Source organism: Vulpes vulpes, chromosome 15 (assembly GCF_048418805.1).
Source record: "Vulpes vulpes isolate BD-2025 chromosome 15, VulVul3, whole genome shotgun sequence".
NCBI lineage: Eukaryota > Metazoa > Chordata > Mammalia > Carnivora > Canidae > Vulpes > Vulpes vulpes.
Window position 1 is genome coordinate 81,257,369 of NC_132794.1, and position 20,195 is coordinate 81,277,563.

Below are 20,195 nucleotides of genomic sequence, written 5' to 3' on the forward strand. Positions count from 1 at the left end.
ACTTACAAAAAATAAGTCAAATGTCTGGACTTCCCCAGGGACAGTTGTTAGTGGTTGCTTTTTTTGCTTGTAGGTTTTATTTTCTTGCATGTCTTCTAATTTTTTGTTGCAAACTGGATATTCTAAATAATTTATTCTTACTTTTCAGGATTTATTGTTATTGCTGTTTGTTGAGGCCATTGTGATTTCTTTGTATAGTGACTTTTCTGAATTAGTTCTGCAGAGTGACCACTAGAGTTTCTTTTTGGTTATCTTAGTTGTCATTTAATAATTGGGCAGGAGCTCCTTAAATGCCTGGAACCAGTAAGTCTCTTAGTCTCTGCCCAGGGGCTCTGTTTGCCTGTTGGGGCACACCTTCAGCTCTTGGCTAGGTAGTGGACAGCTCTGTCTTAGCCTTCACTTCCTGCTTCCAAGTCAGCTGGAGCCAGCAGAGGGTCTTCCCAGGGCTTATCTAAGGATGTGCACATGCCTGGGCATACACGTGGCTTCTGGGTCCCCAGGAATACATTGCAACTTCTTACAGCCCCTACGGACCTCTCATTACTGAGCTTTGTCTTTTAAGCTCCTTGATTAGTCTACTCTGCTGTTATTCACTGCCTCAGGCAGCTGTGAAGTTAAATGCCTGTAATTGTTTCTGACAATCAACCCAGGGGAATAGGCTTTTCCAATTGGATGAGCTCTAAGTTAGGTCAAATGCAGACATCCTTGCAAAGGGGATCTTCCAGGGAACCACCAGACAGGTAAAATAATGACAGTTTTCTGAGAATGAGGGCTTGAAAAAGTTTTAGTCCTGTTCTGCACTCTGCAGTGGCTTCTAGGCTACTGATTTTCATGACAGGTAGGGTGTCTTGTTTTTCAAGGCATGGGGAGCTAATTGAGTGGAGGATGGGATTATGGCAAATTAAATGCCACATAGCTTACAATTCTTAGGTTCGGTTTTGTTTTTGTTTTGAGAATAGATGCTTCCTGATTTGCTCCAAGTCCCTGACTCATTACAAAGTTCTAAAAAAAGTTGATTCTGATAATTTTTGCTAGTTTTCTTGGGGAGAAAGATTTTATGGGGAGAGTTTTCAGAGGTGCTTGCTCTACCATGTCATTGATACCTGACCATCCTTTCTTGAGAGCACTTCTGTGATGTCTCTTTAAATTTATAATACACCGGGCAGCCGTGGTGACTCAGCGGTTTAGCGTAGCCTTCAGCCCAGGGCCTGATACTGGAGATGTGGGACTGAGTCCCATGTCTGCATGGAGCCTGCTTCTCTCTCTGCTTATGTCTCTGCCTCTCTCTCTCCCTCTGTGTCTCTTGTGAATAAATAAATAAAATCTTAAAAAAATTTATAATACACATAATCTTTGATCTGATACATCCTATTTTAGGAGTTTATCCTTCAGATATGCTCACATGTTTGCATAAAGACCCTTGGCCAAAGATGCTAAGTGTAGGAATGTTTGTGGTGACCATACCCCACCTGAATGCCTTTTGCTAGGGGAACTGTCATGCATGTGACAGCCCAGCTACCTAGCAGAGTATCCTGCAGCTATTATAGAACCTGAGGAATTGCCCAGAAAAAAGAACAAGTTGGAAATAGTGTGTGAAGTAGGAGCATTTTAGTTCAGAAAAAGAACCCTGTATGCCCATGTAAATAATTTCATGAACTTAGAATGTTCTGGAAGGTTGCACATAAGACACTGTTAATAGTGACTATCTCTGGGGAGGGGCTGGGGTGAGAGGGGACTTACTTTTTCTTATATAATCTTTTGTAGTTGGTGTCAGCTGGGAGAATGAAGAACACTTCTCTGCAGGCCACGCCTACCACTCTACCTCCTACAGGATTCTCAGGACAGGGGTGGGCCCCCAGGGGGAAAGCGCATGTGCTCTTGTCTCAGCTCTGTGACTTCATCAGGTATCTTCAGGATAGCCCTGTCCAGTCCTGGCCCTGGGCTGCCACTCACTGAGGGCCAGGAACAGGTACTGGCCAGGGGACCACAGCTCTCTGGGGTAAGAGGAGAGGGTACAACAGCATCCTTCAAGAGCCAGTGATTCTGAGAAAGAAAAATAGCCCTTACAGTAATGTCTGTGTCTTCTCAGGAATAGGCATATGCACAGCATACAGGTTTGTGCACACAGAGCTCACCTCGTATCCAGTTAGCAACGAATCCCTTTCCACCAGCCTGGAGCGTTATTCTCTCCAGTTCAAGAGAGACTCTGGCTGTGCACAGACGCTCACCGTCAGGCAGCTTCAGTCCTCCCAAAGGAGGAGGGCCTAACTCCTAGAGGCCCACTGCCTTCTAACACACCTGACAGCCCAACCAGCCTCACCTCTGATGCTCCTTGGGGGTCCTCCGGTGCTCCTCCCTGCTCAGATGTCTGAGTGGCTGTCAGGGCCTCCTTGTCCACCATAGACAGCCTCTCCCACTGAAGGGCAGGGCTAGAGGAGGGCCCACGGGATCCTCACAGAGGCCCTGGAGCCTTTTCAGGGTTGCAGGACTTTGGAAGGACTATTTGTGACCATATCTGAAGGTGTGGGGACAGGACAATGAACAAGGTGATCAGAGGAGGGACCCAAACTCTTCCTCAAACTTACAATAAAGTATGAGTAAACTGTCAAGAAATGTAACTATCTAAAATATTTGAAGTCAGTGAAGTAAATAGAGAAGCTCAAGCATAGGAGACCACATATTGTTCTGTGGGTAAAAACTCTTCTGAAGGTGGAGCTCAAATGTAACCTGTATCAAGCCCCGGCACACCTCTGCCTGTTGGGCCTCTTCTCTCCCACCAGTTCAAGGATGGTATTGGGTTCAGATAGCTGCCCACAGGGCATGAGGGGTGGGTCTCCATGTGCCTTTGCCCAAGGGATTCTAGAAGCCTCTATTCTTCTCCAAGAGGGAGAATGGGGTAGTCCCAGCCAGACTAGGCTATACAGAGAAATGTCTTAGTGTCTGGGGACTCTGCATGTGGAGGGCTCCTCAAGGACTCCTGCAGGGCTGGCTGAAGCTGGACATCCTAGCATGGAGAGCCTGGGGAGCTCCTGTTTTTGGGCATCTGACCTTAGGACCAGGCTGAGGCTCACTTGTGAGCAGTTATGTCTTATTGAACTGGAGGGCCTGAGTGAACCAGTTGCCCTGGAATGGGTGGCAGGGACAGTGAGGGATGAGCCAGGAATATTATTCTAGAGGGTAAAAAAAGAGAGGGGCCTGGGCTGGGAATGTGTGCAGAACCAGAAGAAATAAGAGTGGCATTGCAGGCTCCTCCTTCTAGAAATGTGGATGAGAAGAGATTGGAAGGCAGCCCAAGAAGGGTCAGGGACACTGTTGATTACAGGTCTGGACCAGTGTGGAGGGGGCGAGGAGATGGGGCAGAAAGGCTAAAGAGTGGGGTGTGGAGGAGGCAGAGGGAGGGGGCAAGGCCACAGGGTCAGCTCCTAGCACTGACCTACACAGCGGCTGGAGGCTCTTTTTAAGGGGAAGGGTGAAGTGGGAGAGCCCACCAGGAGCCCCCAGGGACAGGGAGCCAGTGAGGAGCTCCAGGAACATGAGGGCTTTGGGAAGGAGTTGCAGAGCTGGCCAAGCACAAGGGGAAACTAAGAGCTCCATGAGAAAGGAGTCTATTCCTCACTTGCTGACAGCTCTGCGTCCCCCAGGGCAGGCTGGACCTGAGTATCCCTCCAACACACACACACACACACACACACACACACACACACACACACCACCCCACACACAAGAAGATCTCAAATGTGAGCTCTCTGGCAGTCTCCTCTGAGGACTGTGAACAGTAGCCAAGTAACCTGGTGGAGAGGAGAGGATATAGCCCTCTGATCCAGTCCTACCACACCTTCTCTGGGCATCCCTAAGACATTGCAAGTCCCCCTGTTCCAAACGAGGAGCCTGACCTAGATGTGATTGTGAGGGGGACAGCACTTTGCAGAGGGCAGGGGAGAGGTCTGGCCTCAGCCCTGGAGGAGAGGCAGATTGGGGAGTGGCCAGCCCGGTGACAAGCAGCCCTTAGGCTGTACAGAGATGGCTAGCCTGGATCTAATAGAGTGAAGCTTCCATCCACATCCAGCTGAAAACTACCTACTGCCATGCCGCCCAAATGGGTTAAAGCTGGCACCCCAGGTATACTGGGGCTGCTCAGGGTCTCATGTGGGGGTGTCAGAACCCTGCAAGGCTTTCCGTAACAGAAGAGGTGAGAGCCTCCCAGGTAGCCCCCTTCCCCAGGCCCAAACTCAGCCATTCTGCTGAGCTTCTGGGGAACTTCCAGGACAGCCAGGAGGGTCTAGGTGTCTCTCACCATATAGGCTCCCACACTGGTTTTTCTGTGCCTTGAATACACAGAGTTCTTTCCAGCTTTGGGGCTTTTGCACTTCCTATGCTCTCCACTTGGTATGCCCCTAGTACCTTTAGAGGATGGCTCTAACCCAGCATGAGGGTCTCTGCTCCCAGCTCATCTCCCAGGGAGGCCTCCTGGGACTGACAGGCTCTGTTTTGTTCATTTGTTTACTTGTTGACCATGCACTGCTCCTGTGGCCCTGAGAGTAAACCCTGAGAGCAAACCCTGAGAGCAGTGACCATGTCTCTGAGAACTTGGCACATAGTAAATGTTCATTACCTTTTAAAAAATGAGTAAGTGAATAGGTCTAGTCAGAAATGCAAATTCCCAGATAATTGTTGAAGAACCCACCAATGAGGAGCTAGGGGAAAGGATGCAGATCCAGTGAGGTGCCTCCTCCTCCTCCTAATCGTCACCTGAAGCAGACATCACTAATGTAGCCCAGTGCATTCAATTCCATGGAGCTCTGACATGAGCTCCGATCCTCACAGTGAGGCCCTCCAGGGAGCCACTAGCTCTTGAGAGGTGATGAGAGGAAGACTAGGGTATAAGGTGCATGTTATGAGTGGGCTGGCAGTCCTTGGGTGAGGACCTTCAGGATGTGCCAAGTCAGGAAGGCTTTCTGGAGGAGGTGACAGGGTGTACACTGGGAGCAGAAAGGGAAGAAGGACAGTTTGGAGGGTGGGTAGTAACATAAGTCTTAGAGGTAAGAATCAAGTAGACATGTCCTGAAGACAGTCAAAAGCTACTTGTGTGGAAGGAGGGCACTTGTTAGGCTAGCTCAGGGGCCCACTTGCCTGCCTTCAAATAGCTCCCACAGCATGTCACTGCCTGCCACCAAGTAGAGCCTTCTGGTTGGCTAGCTGGAGGGAGAAGCTCGTGGGATGCATGGAGAGGAGTGACGAGCACTGCTGACCACACACACCCAGGAGTGAGGCAGCATGTCAAACTCTCCCAGGTTCTTTATGACAGAGACGAGACACCAGCCCACCTATATGTCTGGATAGTGCTACTCCCATGCAGTTGTGCCACCCGATACAGCCTTTCCTGACACCCCTCCAGGATGGTCCTCGGCTTCTCTGACCTCCTCGTTCCCTACCCCCATCTGCCCTGGGCACCCTCCAAGCTTTGGTTATATACCAGCTGGTGGGAGTAAGTCTGCCGTCTCCAGGAGCCTGTCAGCTAGCTCAAGCCTCAAGTCTTGGTTTTAGAAAAAGAATATGCTTTGCATTAGGCTGATGACAGAGCCATTCACATTCTTTGGAGAAAATTTGGGAAGTACTTGACAAAGATAAATGAAGAGCAAAGAGGGCATGAGAAGAGGCCAGTATGCGGCACGCACCCTGATTAACCTTTCAGTGTGTATGTACCAGTTGGTTTTATGAGCACATGTACACGTGTATGCATACAAAAACACATATAGGCACACACTTGCATACCCACACATGAGTGTGCACGCAACACATGTGCACACTCCTGCACAAAGCCTACATGTGCAATTACAGGCACACATACGTGCTCATATAAAAAGTCGTATGTGTACTCTTGCACACACACACACACACACACACGGGTGTGTTGTGCTTTAAGCCATGCCTGCTGTCAAGAAGTGACTTCTGTCCTGTGAGGTGCCTTGTGGAAACCCATCTCTGGCTCCACTTCTGGCCTCCTCCTACCCTGGCCTTCCCTGGCAGGTGTGCTAACACTCTGTATTACCTTTCACATTAATTTTACAGGTGAAAATTGATTACTCAGGGATTTTTGTTGCCATGAAGCAATTTGCTCCTTGTTGAGGGCTTTCCAGCATTCTTATTTGCACAAGACTGAAGCCCCCCACCACCCTCCTTTCTGGGTTCAGAGGTGGCAGCTCTGCAGGGTGCACAAGGACCTTCATACCGTGTCCTCTGTGCACGTGATGGGGTGGGTGTTAAGAGCTTTGTGGGGGGAAGGGGTTTCCTCTATCTTTCTCTTGACAACTCCTGCCCTCACCACCCCCACAGATACTTTTATTAGGCTCCTCAGGAGGGTCTGGTTTATGTCATGACAGGTTTCATGTGGGGAAGTCACCTGCCCCAGTCCCTGCCTGCGGGGTGGCCCCTCACTCTCTGCCTGGACCTCCCACACACCTGCCCTCCACCCCCTGAGTTTCACTGGGTTCCACTGCCCTGTGTTTCTGCCCTCCTTTCCTTGAATGGCTTCTGATTGTCCCCTCTGAGCATCGCCCTTCAGTCCCATGGCCCAGCTCTCCAATCTGGGTTCTGATGCCATCTCCAAGAGTTTTGAGTCCCCCCCCCCCCCCGACACCCAGGGAGGCAGGATCTCTGGGGACTGGGTCTGGCAGGTGCCTTTTCTACAAATTCCGAGAAGATTTTTCAGGTTTAAGAGCCTCTGTCTAGAGGAAACCCCTGGCCCAGCCTGCCCGCCTTTTCTGGTACCCTCACCCCTGTGGCAGCTCCATGCCACTGAGTCTTGGCGGGGGGCGGGGGGACCAGCGTGGACCCACGGCCTGCAGAGCCAGCGGAGCGGGACAGCACATGACTCCAGGAAGAGCTTCCGGAGACACCTTGTCCTCTTGGCCTCTAGGAGGCAGAAGCAAATGGACGGATTCTTGGAAGTCTTGTGTGAAAAGACATCACTAATCCTCCATGACACTTTAAGGCATTTCCTGATGGAGGGCATCTGTACAGGTGGAGATTCTGATTCTCAGATGACTGAAGGGACCTGCGGGTTCTGGCTTCCCGCCTGGCAGGGGCCTCCCGCAGGGCTGTCCTGCGGACCTACAGTGGGACCCTGGCGAGCAGGCAGGCACACCAGATAGCCAGCCAGTAGGGGGACCTTAGAAGGGTCTTCCTCAGCTGCTGCAGGGTCTCTTGGAACATTTGGGAGGAAGCAGCTCTGTGATCAAAACTTTGAGAAATGCTCTATCCAGTGCTCCCTCCAGAGTGGGGCTGCCACAAAAGGGTGACAGGCCAAGGGGTAAGTGGGCCGAGAGCCAGCTTACCTCCTGCTTGTGACCATGCCTTCCTGGGGGTAAGGAGGACTTTTTTCTAATTAGACTAGAATTTCCAACCCTTATTGGATCTACAAGACACTGAAAAGCCCTGAGTAGGGAGCCCAGTGTGCCCAGCATTGATCCAGATCCCTGATCTCCTGTAGCCCATCAGGGAGCACAGGCCAGAGGCCACGAGATTCTCGGGGGCCAAGCTGGCCCCATGTTTGCACCGCTCTGTTCTGCAGCTTTAAGCAGCTTCCAGGCCATGCTCTGGGCCCTGTCTCCTCACCTAAGTGTCATTGTGGAGGTTGTGGCCAAACTGCATTGGTTTGCAGGTTGATGCAAACCCAGACAGCAGCTCCACCGAGAGCCACCTGCTCAGTGCTTGTAATCATAGTGACCACACGGCTGGGGCATTGTGCAGGTGAGGTCAGATGAAGTGGATGGGAACGACACTCTGCGGCAGAAGCAGAAGACAGTGGGCTGGGCTGTCCTGCACCCCCTCCTTTGGGTGCTGATGGCATCCCAGCCCCTGCAGTGGAACAGGGCATCTCTCTGGGCCTCTGCCCCCGCCCTGTAGGATGGAGTAAGGGGACAGGCTAGACAGAGGGGTCCTGTCCTCTGCCCCTGTGCCTCCTCCCCATGTCATCCCTGATTTGGTGCTCACTGGATGTCCTCCTCCCTCCCAGACAGGGCCGGTCATGTGGCCTCCCTGTCCTGCCAGGCTACTGGTTCAGCTCTCTCTGCCCTCTCTCTTCTGAAAGGCCACAGGAGAACCAGGGCCCTCCAAACTGTATTTGGCTCTCAGCACCGTCTTGTGAGAAAGAATGTTATGTGTGTTGTTTTCATTCCGGGCTGGGGAGGGTGGACTGAGGCTACAGTAGCTGTGAACCGGTCAAGGACGGTCTGCTAGTGACACCACAGTCCATGCACAGCTCACTGCGAGTCCCCTGTGCTTCCCTACCATCCAGGGACCAACCACTCTCCTGGACAGAGTGGCCTGCTATCCCCCAAGGCCTAGCTCAGGTGATGCACTTTGGGGGACCCAGCCTCAGGGTCTCTGCCCCCCTCCCTGGCCCAGGGCCCTACAGAACCCAGAAGTCTCACCGCAGACCTGCCCTCCCAGCAACCACTCCAGGGTCAGCTTTCTGGCAACACGGCTTCCAAATCTAGAGGCTGTATCCCCTCGGCAAAGGGAGCATTCTCTGAAGACAACCACTGCCGGTGAAACCAGGCCCCTCAACGTCAGGGCAGCCTTTCAGCGTGGCCAATGCCCATGCCAGACAAATGGAAACTTTTGGGGGGCAACTGACAGATAGGGCCTTGCCTCTCCAGCCCGGCAGGAATCTGACAGTGGTGAGCAGCCAGCTTCCTCTGCATTTCCGCTGCTGGCACCTGTCAGGGGGGCATGTCTGGGCTTCCTTTGGGGGTGCTTCTCTTCTCACCTTTCCTCAGTAGAGCATTCCCTTTCCTCCTCTGTTCTCAGAAGATGAATGCTGGCTGCTGGTTTCACACAATGACAGGAAAACCACCTCACTCTGTAAACTGGCCTGGCCCAGGGTTGTCACCCAAAGGGAAGCCTCACTTGTGAGAAATTAATTTACTTCTTCATGAGCAGGAATCTTGAGTGTGGCCTCTCCGAGGCCTTTTGTAGGGTAGTAGAAAGGGCCAGAGTGTGGCCTTCAGCAGCCCTGGTGGTATTCACTTGCCCATCCCACGCTGGTTCCTGGGCCAGCTTAACCACTGGTGGGCACCAGGGCAGTGTCCTGGGTCAGGTCACTCCATCTCTGCCTGGTGATCCGTATAGTGGTCGATGGTCCATACTCTGACCACCTCTGCCAGCCAGGACTAGGGAGACTCAGTGCGAAGGGGCAACAGGACCTGGGGGAACATACCCCGGTCCAGAGCACTGCTAGGATCTGACCCCCACCCCTTCCTTGGAAGGACAGGACCCACAGCCAGATCTGTGTCTTTTCTTCCCTCCTCCTGGCCTGGGTCCCACCTCAGAACCTCACCAGGACAGAAGAAGGACCCCCCTCCTACCTACCTTTCCTCCCTCTCCAGAAGCAGAAGCCAGACTAGGAGCACCGATGGTTCTCCTTATACACCCCCAGCTCTCCCTCCAAAGGGCGTGTTCTCTCTAACAGCTTAAAGTTCTTTTTTTTAATTAATTAATTAATTAATTAATTAATTAATGATAGTCACACAGAGAGAGAGAGAGAGAGGCAGAGACACAGGCAGAGGGAGAAGCGGGCTCCATGCACCAGGAGCCTGACGTGGGATTCGATCCTGGGTCTCCAGGATCGCGCCCTGGGCCAAAGGCAGGCGCTAAACCGCTGCGCCACCCAGGGATCCCTCTCTAACAGCTTAGTACCTTCTGGCACCCTTTGCAGGAGCAGGGCTCTCCTGCAGAGATCCAGGATCTTCGTGTCCTCTCAGCCTCCACCCTTGGTACCCCCAGGCTCTACCTCGGACCCCCCTGGGACTGGTGAGGACTCCCTGAGGAGTTGTGCTCTCTGGATGCAGACCCAGGACACCGGCAGAATGGACAGAGAGGGTGAGCCAGAGCCAGGCCAAGTGGAAGGAGGTGCACCAGGGCCTCTAGTCTTTGGGCAAGGGCTCTCCAGGGCCTTGGGAACATCCTGTTTTCCCAAAGTGAGTGTTGAGGTATAGAGATGTACAGAGGTAAGGTAGCCCCTCAGGGACTCCAGCACCATCCCTAAGGGTGATGCCCATCCCCGGCATTGAGTCCCCATGTAGCCCACTTCACCCCTCTGTATTGCTGCCATCCTCTGATCCCTGTGTACTGGGAGGGGCAAGGGCAGGCCTACAGAAGGCAGGAGGGGCTGGGCAGAGGGGAGGGGCACCCTGGCTTTGGGAAGAGTCTGTGAGTTAGTTATGAGTAGTTAGTTACATGCTGGGTCAAAAAACATGGTTAGTTACTCACCCTCAGGGCAGGTGGGCGGCTTGCCCCCAATCTGTTATGATGTCAGGACGAAGGGGAGGGCCACAGGGCAAGGACAAGTGCTGGTGGTAGGCAGAGGGCTGGGAGGTTCCTGCCCCCAGATGGGGATGGGGGAGGTCATTCATTTAGGCAGAGCCCTGACCTCTGTGGTATGAGGGAGGCCAGAAGGTTAGCTGTCCTCCCCAACTCTGCCTACCCCCACCGTTTCCTTCAGTGATGCCTAAAACCATAGTGATTTGTTTGCTCAGAATGTGATTCCCCCAAGGTGAGTGTTAATGGGACGGTTTTAGGGAGGTGCAGAGGCCTGTGCGGCTTCCCCAGTGGACATCAGATAGTGCCCGATTGGTCCAGGTCTCTTGGGGATTGCATCGAAGCTGAGGAGAACTGGCACTCCTTCCCCTCCCCCGGTGGCAGGCACAGCCCATGGGTATGAGCTCCATAGGGGAACCATGGCCACTCAGGGAGTTGACCGGCTCACAGGCCACACTGTGTCATGCAGGTTCCTAGTAAATGCTCTTAGCAAGGGCTTGGGAAAAGAGTGTTGCTGAGTGTAGACAGCCCAGGCTATCTCCCAGGGGAGCCTAGAACCTCTGGACAGTGTGACCCTGGGAAGTAGAAGTTTCTAGAAGTGCTCAGTTTATTTTACTTTGTGTCTTGCCAACCACGCTCACAGTTGTGTGTCTCAAACCCTGCTTTATACCCGGAAACAATAACTGAGAGAGTAGCATGCCTTGCCCATGACGCTGAGAGGTTGGAGATGGAGCTCTGCCCACACAGCTACTCTGGGTGACAAGGGGGCCAGTGGGCTGGAAGTCAGCGCAGGAAGCAGAGCCCCACTGTCATCTGCCCCCTTGCCCTCTGTGCCTGCTCCTGTGTGGTCTCGCAGTTGCCATTCAAACTGGCAGCCGGGCCTCCCCTGACCCCAGAGCTCAGGCCTCTGAGGTCTTAGCCTATGCAAGGCCTTCGTTGTCCTTGTTGACACCCCCTGTGGGGGCACTTGGGTTCCTGCTTCCTCTGTTCTGTGAGGTCCGTCAACCCAATTTAGGTCACCTTCCATCTTCCAACCAACACCTGGCAAGTGGTACCTTTTAAAAGACAGGAGCAGGTGTTTTCACAGAGGGGCCTTTGTTCTTGGGCAGATGCGGAGAGGGAGGCTAAGGCCCCTGGGGCCCCGAGATGCTCCTTCTCCCACATCAGCTTCCCTCAGCTGGGGCTCACAGAGTACTCAGAAGGTCCCTGAGCTCAGGTGGCTTCTTCCTGACCCATGTCATTATCTTTTTCGTTCTCAACTTTTTATTTTATTTTTTGTAAGATTTTATTTATTTATTCATGAGAGACACAGAGAGAGAGAGAGGCAGAGGCAGGCGCCCTGCAGGTAGCCCGATGCGGGACTTGATCCCAGGATCCCGGGATCATGCCTTGGGCCGAAGGCAGATGCTCAGTTGCTGAGCCACCCAGGTGCCACATTGTTCTCAACTTTTTAAACATAAATTGTTTCAAAGTGTGCCATATAGCCAGAAAAGTGCCTGAGTCACAAGCGTGAAGCCCCGGTGATTTTTCATGGGATGAATACATGGGTGACTGGCCCCAACCCCAGCAGCGCCCTCGGAGCTTGATGTACACGGGATCCTGATCCCATGTGCCTGGCTTTCGTGCCTGGCTTTTTTAGCTGCACATGATTTGGTGAGATTGGTCCTTGTGGGTGGTTGACTCTGTCTAGCCTCATTGCTGTGGGGCTCTCCCGGATGAATACCCCGCAGCTCACGTGGAGGGCAGCCGGCAGCATCCCAGTTAGTGCCATTGTGAATAGTGCTGCTATAAATGCTCCTCGATGTGCCTTTTGGTGTGAATATGTCAGCATTTCTACGGGGGCTACACCCAGGGAGGAATTCCTGGGCTTTCCAGGCACAAGTGGACCATCTTCCCATGGGACCCTACCAGTTCTTGCTCCCACTGCCAGCTGCTCAGAGTTTCCACTGGGCCACAGCCTCCCTGGCACTTGGCACTTTCTGCCTTTTCATTTTAGCCATTTTGGTGGGTGTACGGCAGCGTCACACTGTGGTTTTAATTTCCCTTCCGTGATGACGAATGAGGTTGAGTGTTATTTCCTTTTTCTTACATTTATCACCATGTTAGAGATCCTTTTTTATGCAATGCCTCTTCAACTTGCCCATTTTTTCAAAATTGAGTCTTTTGACACTTTTGATTTGTTGGAGTTCTTCATATATTGTGGATATGAGGCCCATGCTGGATATCTACATCTACATTTGTATCTGCACATATATGCACAGACACACACAGACACTTATTCAACAGATCAGTGCCGAGTGCCCCCATGCACAAACATCACAATTATTGGGGCACAGCAGTGAGCAGGAGAGACAAAGGGCCTGTACTCATGGAGGCCGAGTTCTCCCTAGAGATTAATGAGCAAATAGGAATGTGTGGACTGCAGTACAGTAAGGAGAAAAGGGGGCAGGAAGTGCCGCAGTGGAGGTTAAAGTCTGTAAATATGTCACTGGGCAGGTGACGTGTCTGTAAGGACCTCCAGGGAGAGCCTTGCTGATGCAGGGGGAGGGAGGGAGGACAGGCCTTCGGGGGCTGGCACACAGCGAGCAAGGGCTCAGTGGAATGTGGCAGGCTTCAGATGGGGACAAGTCGTCGGGTCACTGGGACTCTGGCTTTCCTTCATTGGGAGTTTTAGGCAGAGGAGGATGGGCCCTGATGCAGACTGAACAGGCCCCTCACCTCGAGTCTCAAGTGTAGGTGGAAGGAGGGACACGGGTCAGAAGTCTGTTGCAGTAGGTCTAGCCTCCTGTCCCAGGGTCCCCTCTGTCCCAGATGTCTGCACTGGCGAGGGTGTCCAGGGTCACTGTCATGGCTTCCCTGCTCTTTGCCTTCCTTGGAGTGTCCTCTCATGGTCACCGGATGGAGACGCGGTTCTTGGCCTCACATGCAGCTGTCATCATCTGGGGTATCCTTCCTCTGTACCTTGTCTTTCCAGAAGCTCCCAGGAGATGTCTACTGGCCATTCCACACCTGGATCATTCTCTACTTTCTAAAGCCAAACCTGGCAGTCTCCATAAGCCCTCCCTACAGGATCTTACTCCCTGCACCCAGCTCTACCCACAGCTTCAAGCTAGGGAACAGGCCAGCAGGGGTCAGCCCTGGCATGCCCATCCCCCCACCTCTTTGGGCACCAGGAAGGGTATAGATATAGTCCAGATTCATACATGAATGCTGAGGTCACACCTGTGAGCAAAGGAGAGAATGCCCTCTGTGTCTATAGGGACATTCCCATTGTTGAGACAATGGGCAGAAGGGCCCTCCTTCCTCCTGGGGAAGCATCTACCTTATTTTGGTCCTTGGGGATGCTGGTGAAATCTGTAGGTGAACACCTGGGAGAAATGGCTCTGTGACTGTACAGGAAGGTGCTATGGAGCTGCATATCAGCTCAGCCACCCCCTCTGGGCTGTACCGTTTAGACCAGCAGAGGAGAAGACTTGTTCTGGGAGCAGGGGGTGGCAGGTGTGTTAATTGCCCACATGGACTTCCTGAGACCATACTGTGGCCACCTTAGGGCCCAGATATAACACAGGGTTGACAGTTAGAGCTGAGGATCACAGGGTGCCTGGCAGGCTTCCCCAGGGCAAGAACCCAGGCTTCACCCTTCTTGGTGCTCTGGAGCCATCTGAAAGGATAGGGTGGACAGACAGGCGCAGGACCCAAAAGCCAGGCTAGTCCCAGTGCTACAAGTCACCTGCAGAGGCCACCATAAACTTTGTATCTTCCAGCTGGCCTGAAATGAGATGCAGAAGCAGCAGGGGGAAAGGGCAACGTGAAAGCTTGGAGGGCTGATGTGCCAATGGTCTGTGGCCCTGGCCATTTCTGCCTGTGCTTCTTCCCACCCCCCCACGGCCCACCCGTAGGAGCTGCACGAGGCTGCAGTTAACAGTGCCAGGTGCTAGAGCAGTGAGACCTGGGCTCCAGTCCTAACAGAGAGTGAGGGGTTGGTGGGCAGAGCTCCAAGAGATAGACGCCTGTTTCCAAACTCTTGCATCTTCTAGGGGGAGGTAGGTGAGGGGACCCTGCACAGCCCCTAATTATGCAAGACAGAAATAACCGTCCCCGGAACTCAGCCTGGTGACCAATCTTGGGACTGTTAAGAGAGCAGGCCAACAAGAAGGGGTAACTGGGAGGAGAGATGCTGTTTCACCAGGCTGCTGGACAGAGGGTGGGCCTGTGGGCCTGGTGTGGACACAGAGTCACCTCTGCCCCTCCGTGCCCCAGGGCTTGCGAGTGAACTCTCTTGGGCTTATCTCAGCCTATCTCTGGGCATCCTCTCCTCTCTGTAGCGTGCAAGCTGAGAATCTCCCTGCTCCTCCCTAGTGGTGACTCCCCCATTTGGTTTCCCACCTCAGCCTCGGAGCCCTCCAGTTCCAGGTCTCCCAGGGAAGGTGCTCTTGGCTCAGTCCATCTTTTCCATCCAAATTATCAGAGCCCAGGTTGGGGTCCACGGCAGGCACACGATGGAGGGGGTGACGTGTCACCTGACAGGATTCCTTCGGAGTGCTGGGGCTTCCGGGGGTGGAGTGACGGCTCACTGTGCCATGTGCCAGGCCCGCCCCACGCCATGTCTCAGATTAGTCCTCCCACAAAAGCAGCTGCCGTAGCCCCCGTGTTCACTCAAGGAAATGGAAGAACAGAGTTCCGTGTGACGCTTGCGACCAGAGTGAGCGCCCCGTCAAGGGAAGCATTCAAGCCAAGTGCTGGCCAAGCACCTGCTCTGTAGTGGATGTCAACGATGAGGTGAGGTCGCAAAGGTGGAAGAGAGGCTCAAAGGGAGGAGATGGGGTCACAGCGGGGCTCTCCGCGAGCGGGATCTCGCCGACGCATCTGCTCGTACCCGGCACCGAGTCCCGACCCACAGAGCCCCCCAGCGCCCGGTGGCTCATCGCGCCCCGCAGCACTGACGCGCTGGTGCGGCCGCCAGACGGACGGCACGGCCCGCGCCCCTGCGCTCCCAGCGCCCCGAGGCCCCGCGCAGGGCCCCTGCGCCCTCGCCCGCACTTGCCCTCCTCGCCCAAGCCGGGCGGCGCCCCGCCCCCGGCCCCGCCCCTCGGCCCCTTCCCTACCCCTTCCCTCCGCGCCCCGCCCTCGGCCCCGCCCCGCCCCTCGGCCCCGCCCTCAGCCCCGCCCCTTCCATCGGCCCCTTCCCTACCCCTTCCCTCCCCGCCCCGCCCCTCGGCCCCGCCCTCGGCCCCGCCCCGCCCCTCGGCCCCTTCCCGCCCCCTTCCCGCCCCTGCCCCCGCCCCGTTTCTGGCGCGACCCCGCGGGCCTCGGCCCCACCCAGGCCCTCGGGTGCCCCGCCCCGCCCCGCCCCGCGCGGGGCCGCGAGCGAGCCGGAGGGCAGCGGCCCCGGGGAGCCCGCGGGGGGCGGGGCGGGGGCGGGGCTTCCTCGGCGCTCGGGGAGACGAGCGGCCGCGCTCCGGGCGCTCGCGGCGCCGGGGCTCAGCGCGGGGAGCAGCGGCCAGGATGTTTCTGGAGCCCCAGGTAGGGCTGCGGCACGTGGCAGGTGCAGGTGCCGGATGGCGAGGCGGCGACGTGGGGGCGCACGCAGGCCGAGCCCTCGGTGGCGGCAAGACCGCGGGCAGGGCTTCTGCGCCGCCGAGAGCTCGGGAAGAGGCGCTGTCCTCCGGCAGTCCGTGGACCCTCCGCACCAGCCTGGCCCTGCTCGGCTCCGAAGGAGCCTGCCCTAGGGAGCCACTCCCTCTGCAGGTCTCCGCTGGGGCACCTGCTGCCAGGTGGGCGGCGCCAGGGCTCGGAATGGGTGGATGCCCTGGGCTGCTACTGCTCTTCCTGGCTCGGCTTGCTGATACTAGTGAGCGTCTATGGCTGAGGGGCACCTGCACGCGTCGCAGGGGCCCTTGTGGTGTGAATAGGGCCAGGGAGGCAGGAGACAGCAGCCCCAGCAGCATGACCGGGAGGAGGGTGGCTGCCTTGGGACTGGCAGTCAGGTTTGTTAGAGCCCGGACAACCCTGGATCCTTTCCCAGACTTGAGGGGTGCAGAACCACCTGTTTGCCCTGGAGGAGGTGGGGGAGAGGAGGAGGTCTGTGACGAAGTGGGCTCGTGGGAGGTGTGTATGTGTGTGTGCCATGTGTGGGCGAGAGTGAGAGTATGTGAAAATGCAGGCGTGTTTATATATGGGATGTGTGTGTGAGTGAGAGAGGGAGAAGGAGGGAGAGGTGTGTATGGGGGCAGGGTGGTGCCTGTGTGGGCCTACAAATGCCCGTATATTTAAGGAGAGTGAGCTCCAGGGTGGGGCTTCAAGGAGTGTGGGCTCCAAGGCGAGGGGTAGCGTCCTTGCTGCTGCAAAGGAGACAGAACATGTCCTGGATGTAATCTTGATCATGAGGCAGCGTGCTGCATTTCCATGGCTGTTTATTAGAATCCACCCTTTGAAACAGATTGGCAGTGTGACTCAGGTACGAGGAGCTGCCTCTGTTCCCAGCCCCCTTCTCATGCAGCTGGCCCCACAGACCTGGAGCTCAGGCCCAGTGTGTGTGGGGGGGAGGCAGGGACACAGAGGGGGGGCCTCCGCTGAGCTGGCCAGCCCTGGCTGTGCCAAAGTCGCAGGCCTCGTTTGTTTGTTCATTCATCACTTGTTCAGCACACATTGATTGAACACCTGTTGTGTGCAGGTTCTGTGGATTCAGCAGGGGACCAAACACCACATTCCCTGTCCTCATGGAGCCCACCTTCTAGCAAGTGAGAATAGGGGAAAGCACCATCAGTAGATACAACATGAGGGGTGCTTGGTTGGCTCTATTGGATGACCGTGCGACTCCTGAGCTGCATGTTCGGTGCAGAAATTTCTTAAAAAAAAAAACTTAGAAAAAAATTAAATATGATGTGGAATGTTGCATGGTGATGATAAAGAGAAAAGGTAAGGTGAGAAAGAGGAATGGGACCTAGGGAGAGTACATGGGTCAGAATAACTCAGGGTATCTGCAGAAACAGATCAACCCTGTGAACCCAGTGGGTTTTAACAACACTGCAATTTGGATCCTGCCCCAAGCCTTCCTGAGGCCCTGTGTGGAGTGGAAGAGAGGCTCCTGCACTAGCGTGGTAATCCCCAGCTCAGAGTGCCGCCTGCACTTCTGCTCCCTGCTCTTGAGCCAGATGAGTTGCGTGGCCCTGCTCAGTATCACTAGGATGGGCAGTGACCATCCTGCTCAGACTGGCTAGAAGGGCCCAGTGTACTGACCCCCACTGCTGTTTGCACCTGGGGTAGGATGGTGAGGGGACACCTCGGAACATGTGCCATGTACGGTGTGCAGGAAGAGCAGAGGGGAAGAAGGGAAGGAGGTGGTAGTGCGATTGGAGGGCACACTGGGAAAGTGCTAGGCAGGACTTTGAAGAGGAAACCACCTATGTGTCCAGAGAACAGATGGAGGCTGGGTGTCAGGAGCAGAGCAGGCCAGAGGGACAGGAAGGGGAGCCAGCAGCGTGACCCAGGGGCTCAGGTCAGGGAGCTGCGGTGCAGGGCAGAAGGGCCCATCCAGAAGCGCCCTGAAGCTTGGTGAGAGGCCTTGCGGGGGGCGGGGGGAGCGGAGAGGTGGCACTGGGGGCAGCAAGGGGCAGGTTGACCCCAGGAAGAAGGACATTGCCCCTAGCAAAAGGTGAGGAAAGATGCAGGGAGCACCGTTGAGGTGGGCAGGAGGCAGAAACAGTTTGACATCCTCCCAGGGGAGATGTCACCTGGCAATGGGAGGGCGGAGGTCTGGCGTGGAGTGCTGATTTGGAGCCCTGGCGTCTCCCATCCTATGGGCCCCTTGCTGCCCTCTTGCTGCCTTCTGGCTGTACAGCTCACGCCAGTGCCTGCTGCCTCTGGGCAGCTTGGCCTGGGCACCACACCGCCAGCTTGCTGGTCCTGCCTGCTGGGATGGGGGCCCTTTGTGTGAGTTTCCCCAGGGACAGCAGGGTGGGCCAAGGGCACTGTAGAGTCCGGTGTTGACCTGGCTGCTGTGTGTATCAGGGACTGGCAGAAGTCCTGGGGACAGCATGGCCTGCCTACCTAGTAAGCACAGGACCGCCATAGTCTGGTCTTCAAGGGCTAGGCAGTCGTGAGGGCTGCTTGGGGGACAGTCACAGGCTGGCCTTGGAATGCATAGGGTTTGGCTCAGGCATTGTGTGGCCTGTGTTGGGGTTGGGGTCTCTGTGGAGGCTGCCCATACCCTCTGTCCCTCTGGGCTTTGTGGGCCTTATCCTCCAGGGGAGCTGCTGAGGAGTGACCAGAGGATGGCTGCGTCTGTCAGCACTGCTGCGTCAGCCAGGAGACCTGTCCTGTCTCCATGCTCTTACTTCTCCTAACCTCCTGGAAAATCCCTGGTCATCCTTGGAAGCCCATCTCAAAATCACCTTTTCCAGGAAGCCTTCCTTGACTCCTTCCTACGGAGTTAGTCCTCTCCACCCTTGTACTTCCTCAGCATTCAGCACAGACTCTGGTCCTGAGTTGCTCACGCTGCATGGTGGTGTTGCACCTGTCTGCTCTGGCAGATACTGAGGCCCATGGGTTCTTCCATTTCCAGGTATGCAGCACAGGTCAGTAGGGCCTCATGGATGTTTGTTGACTGACTAAGTGAGGGAAGGAAGGAATAAACATGAGAACTGGACATGGCCCGAGGAGACTGCTTAGTTCTGCCTCCTTGTTTTACACATGGGGAAATTGAGGCCCGCAGTAGCCTGGCTTACTTGAGTTTAGGTAGGAGGTTGGGTGTAGAACTGGCTCCCAGACCAGGATGCCTCCATTATGCTGGGTTTTGGACTGTCCGGGTCCCTGTGGTCTCCAGGACAAAGGGGCCCCAGCGGCAGACAGGTGGAGGGGCCCCAGGGCAAGCAGTCAGGTGGGAGCATGTGGACAAAGGCAGTGGTGTTTCAGGGTCTCAGGAGGAGTAAGGCAGCCATCGACCTTTAGTGGGGTCTCTCAGTCTCTCCCCTCAGGAGAGTCCCAGGCTTGCGAGGGCTTCAGCCCTGTGGCCTCCTGTCCTTGGTGGCGTTTCTCTGGCAAAGCCACTGGCGGGCACCTCAGCCTGCAGTGGAACAAGCCGCCTTCGCTGTCCTGCTCACACCCACCTGCCTGCCGAGGCCCAGCCGCAGCAGTTCCCAGATGTCACGGCTACCCCCTGCCTGAGGTGGGGCTGGCCACTGAGTCAGAGTCCCCAGTCCCAGGACTGGGTCTCACTTGGCCTTCAAGAGGTCACCGCGCCAGTAACCCAGGGGAAGGGGGGGCTCCAGGCTCCAGGGTCACGGCTGCAGCAGTGCCGGGGAGCAGGAGGAGCTGACGTCCATTCTGCTCCCGGAGCCTGGCCTTCCTGTGAGCCGTGGGCAGCGGCCTTGGAGGAGTGCCCCTGCGGGTTCCCAGGGGAGGCTAGTGCCAGCCTGGAGGGTGCAGCGGTGCAGTGTCACGGTGTGTGGCCGGGTGGCTGACCTGGGTGGCCCTTGTATCCTTGGCCAAAGGTGGGGCCACCTGCAGAGCTGGGAGGTCCCGGGACAGCTGCTCACACACACCTCTCCCTACTGCTGCCGCTGGACTGAGCATCCGGCACCTGCTCCACATGGGGGGGATATCTTTGGGGACAAGGACACTTTGTACCCAGGGGAGGTAGATAGCTAAGCTGTTCATTTTTTTAAAAATGAATATTAAATAATTGATAAGTGAATTCTTTCTTACTAGTTTGAACAGCTTTTCAGTTTGGCCTCCTAGAAAACCTAAGAAATTAATCAGATTACCTGCACAAGGAACATTCTAGCTCTTCATTTCTAATGTATCTTTTATTTATTTTCTTATCTTATTGTGTTTTCTGAAAGGGGCAAAGCAACATTAAATAATAGCAGTTGTCC

The 20,195-nt window shown here is 55.2% G+C and overlaps 1 protein-coding gene across 11 annotated transcripts in view; it reads left to right on the forward strand.

Annotated features, from left to right (window-relative positions):
* RASGEF1A (RasGEF domain family member 1A) overlaps positions 1 to 20,195 on the forward strand; it is an 89,692-nt gene that overhangs the window by 42,451 nt on the left and 27,046 nt on the right. For 2 of the 11 annotated variants that reach the window (XM_072739448.1, XM_072739452.1), the window contains exon 1: positions 15,729 to 15,843. The exons of 6 other annotated variants lie outside the window; for them this stretch is intronic. Coding sequence is in view for 1 of the 5 variants with exons in the window: in XM_025990338.2 (XP_025846123.1) it covers positions 15,826 to 15,843 (18 nt within the window). In the remaining 4 variants the exon portion in view is untranslated. Of the gene's footprint in view, positions 1 to 15,728; positions 15,844 to 20,195 lie in introns of those variants that run through there. 3 more of the 11 variants (XM_072739454.1, XM_025990338.2, XM_072739450.1) reach the window with 2 other exon arrangements.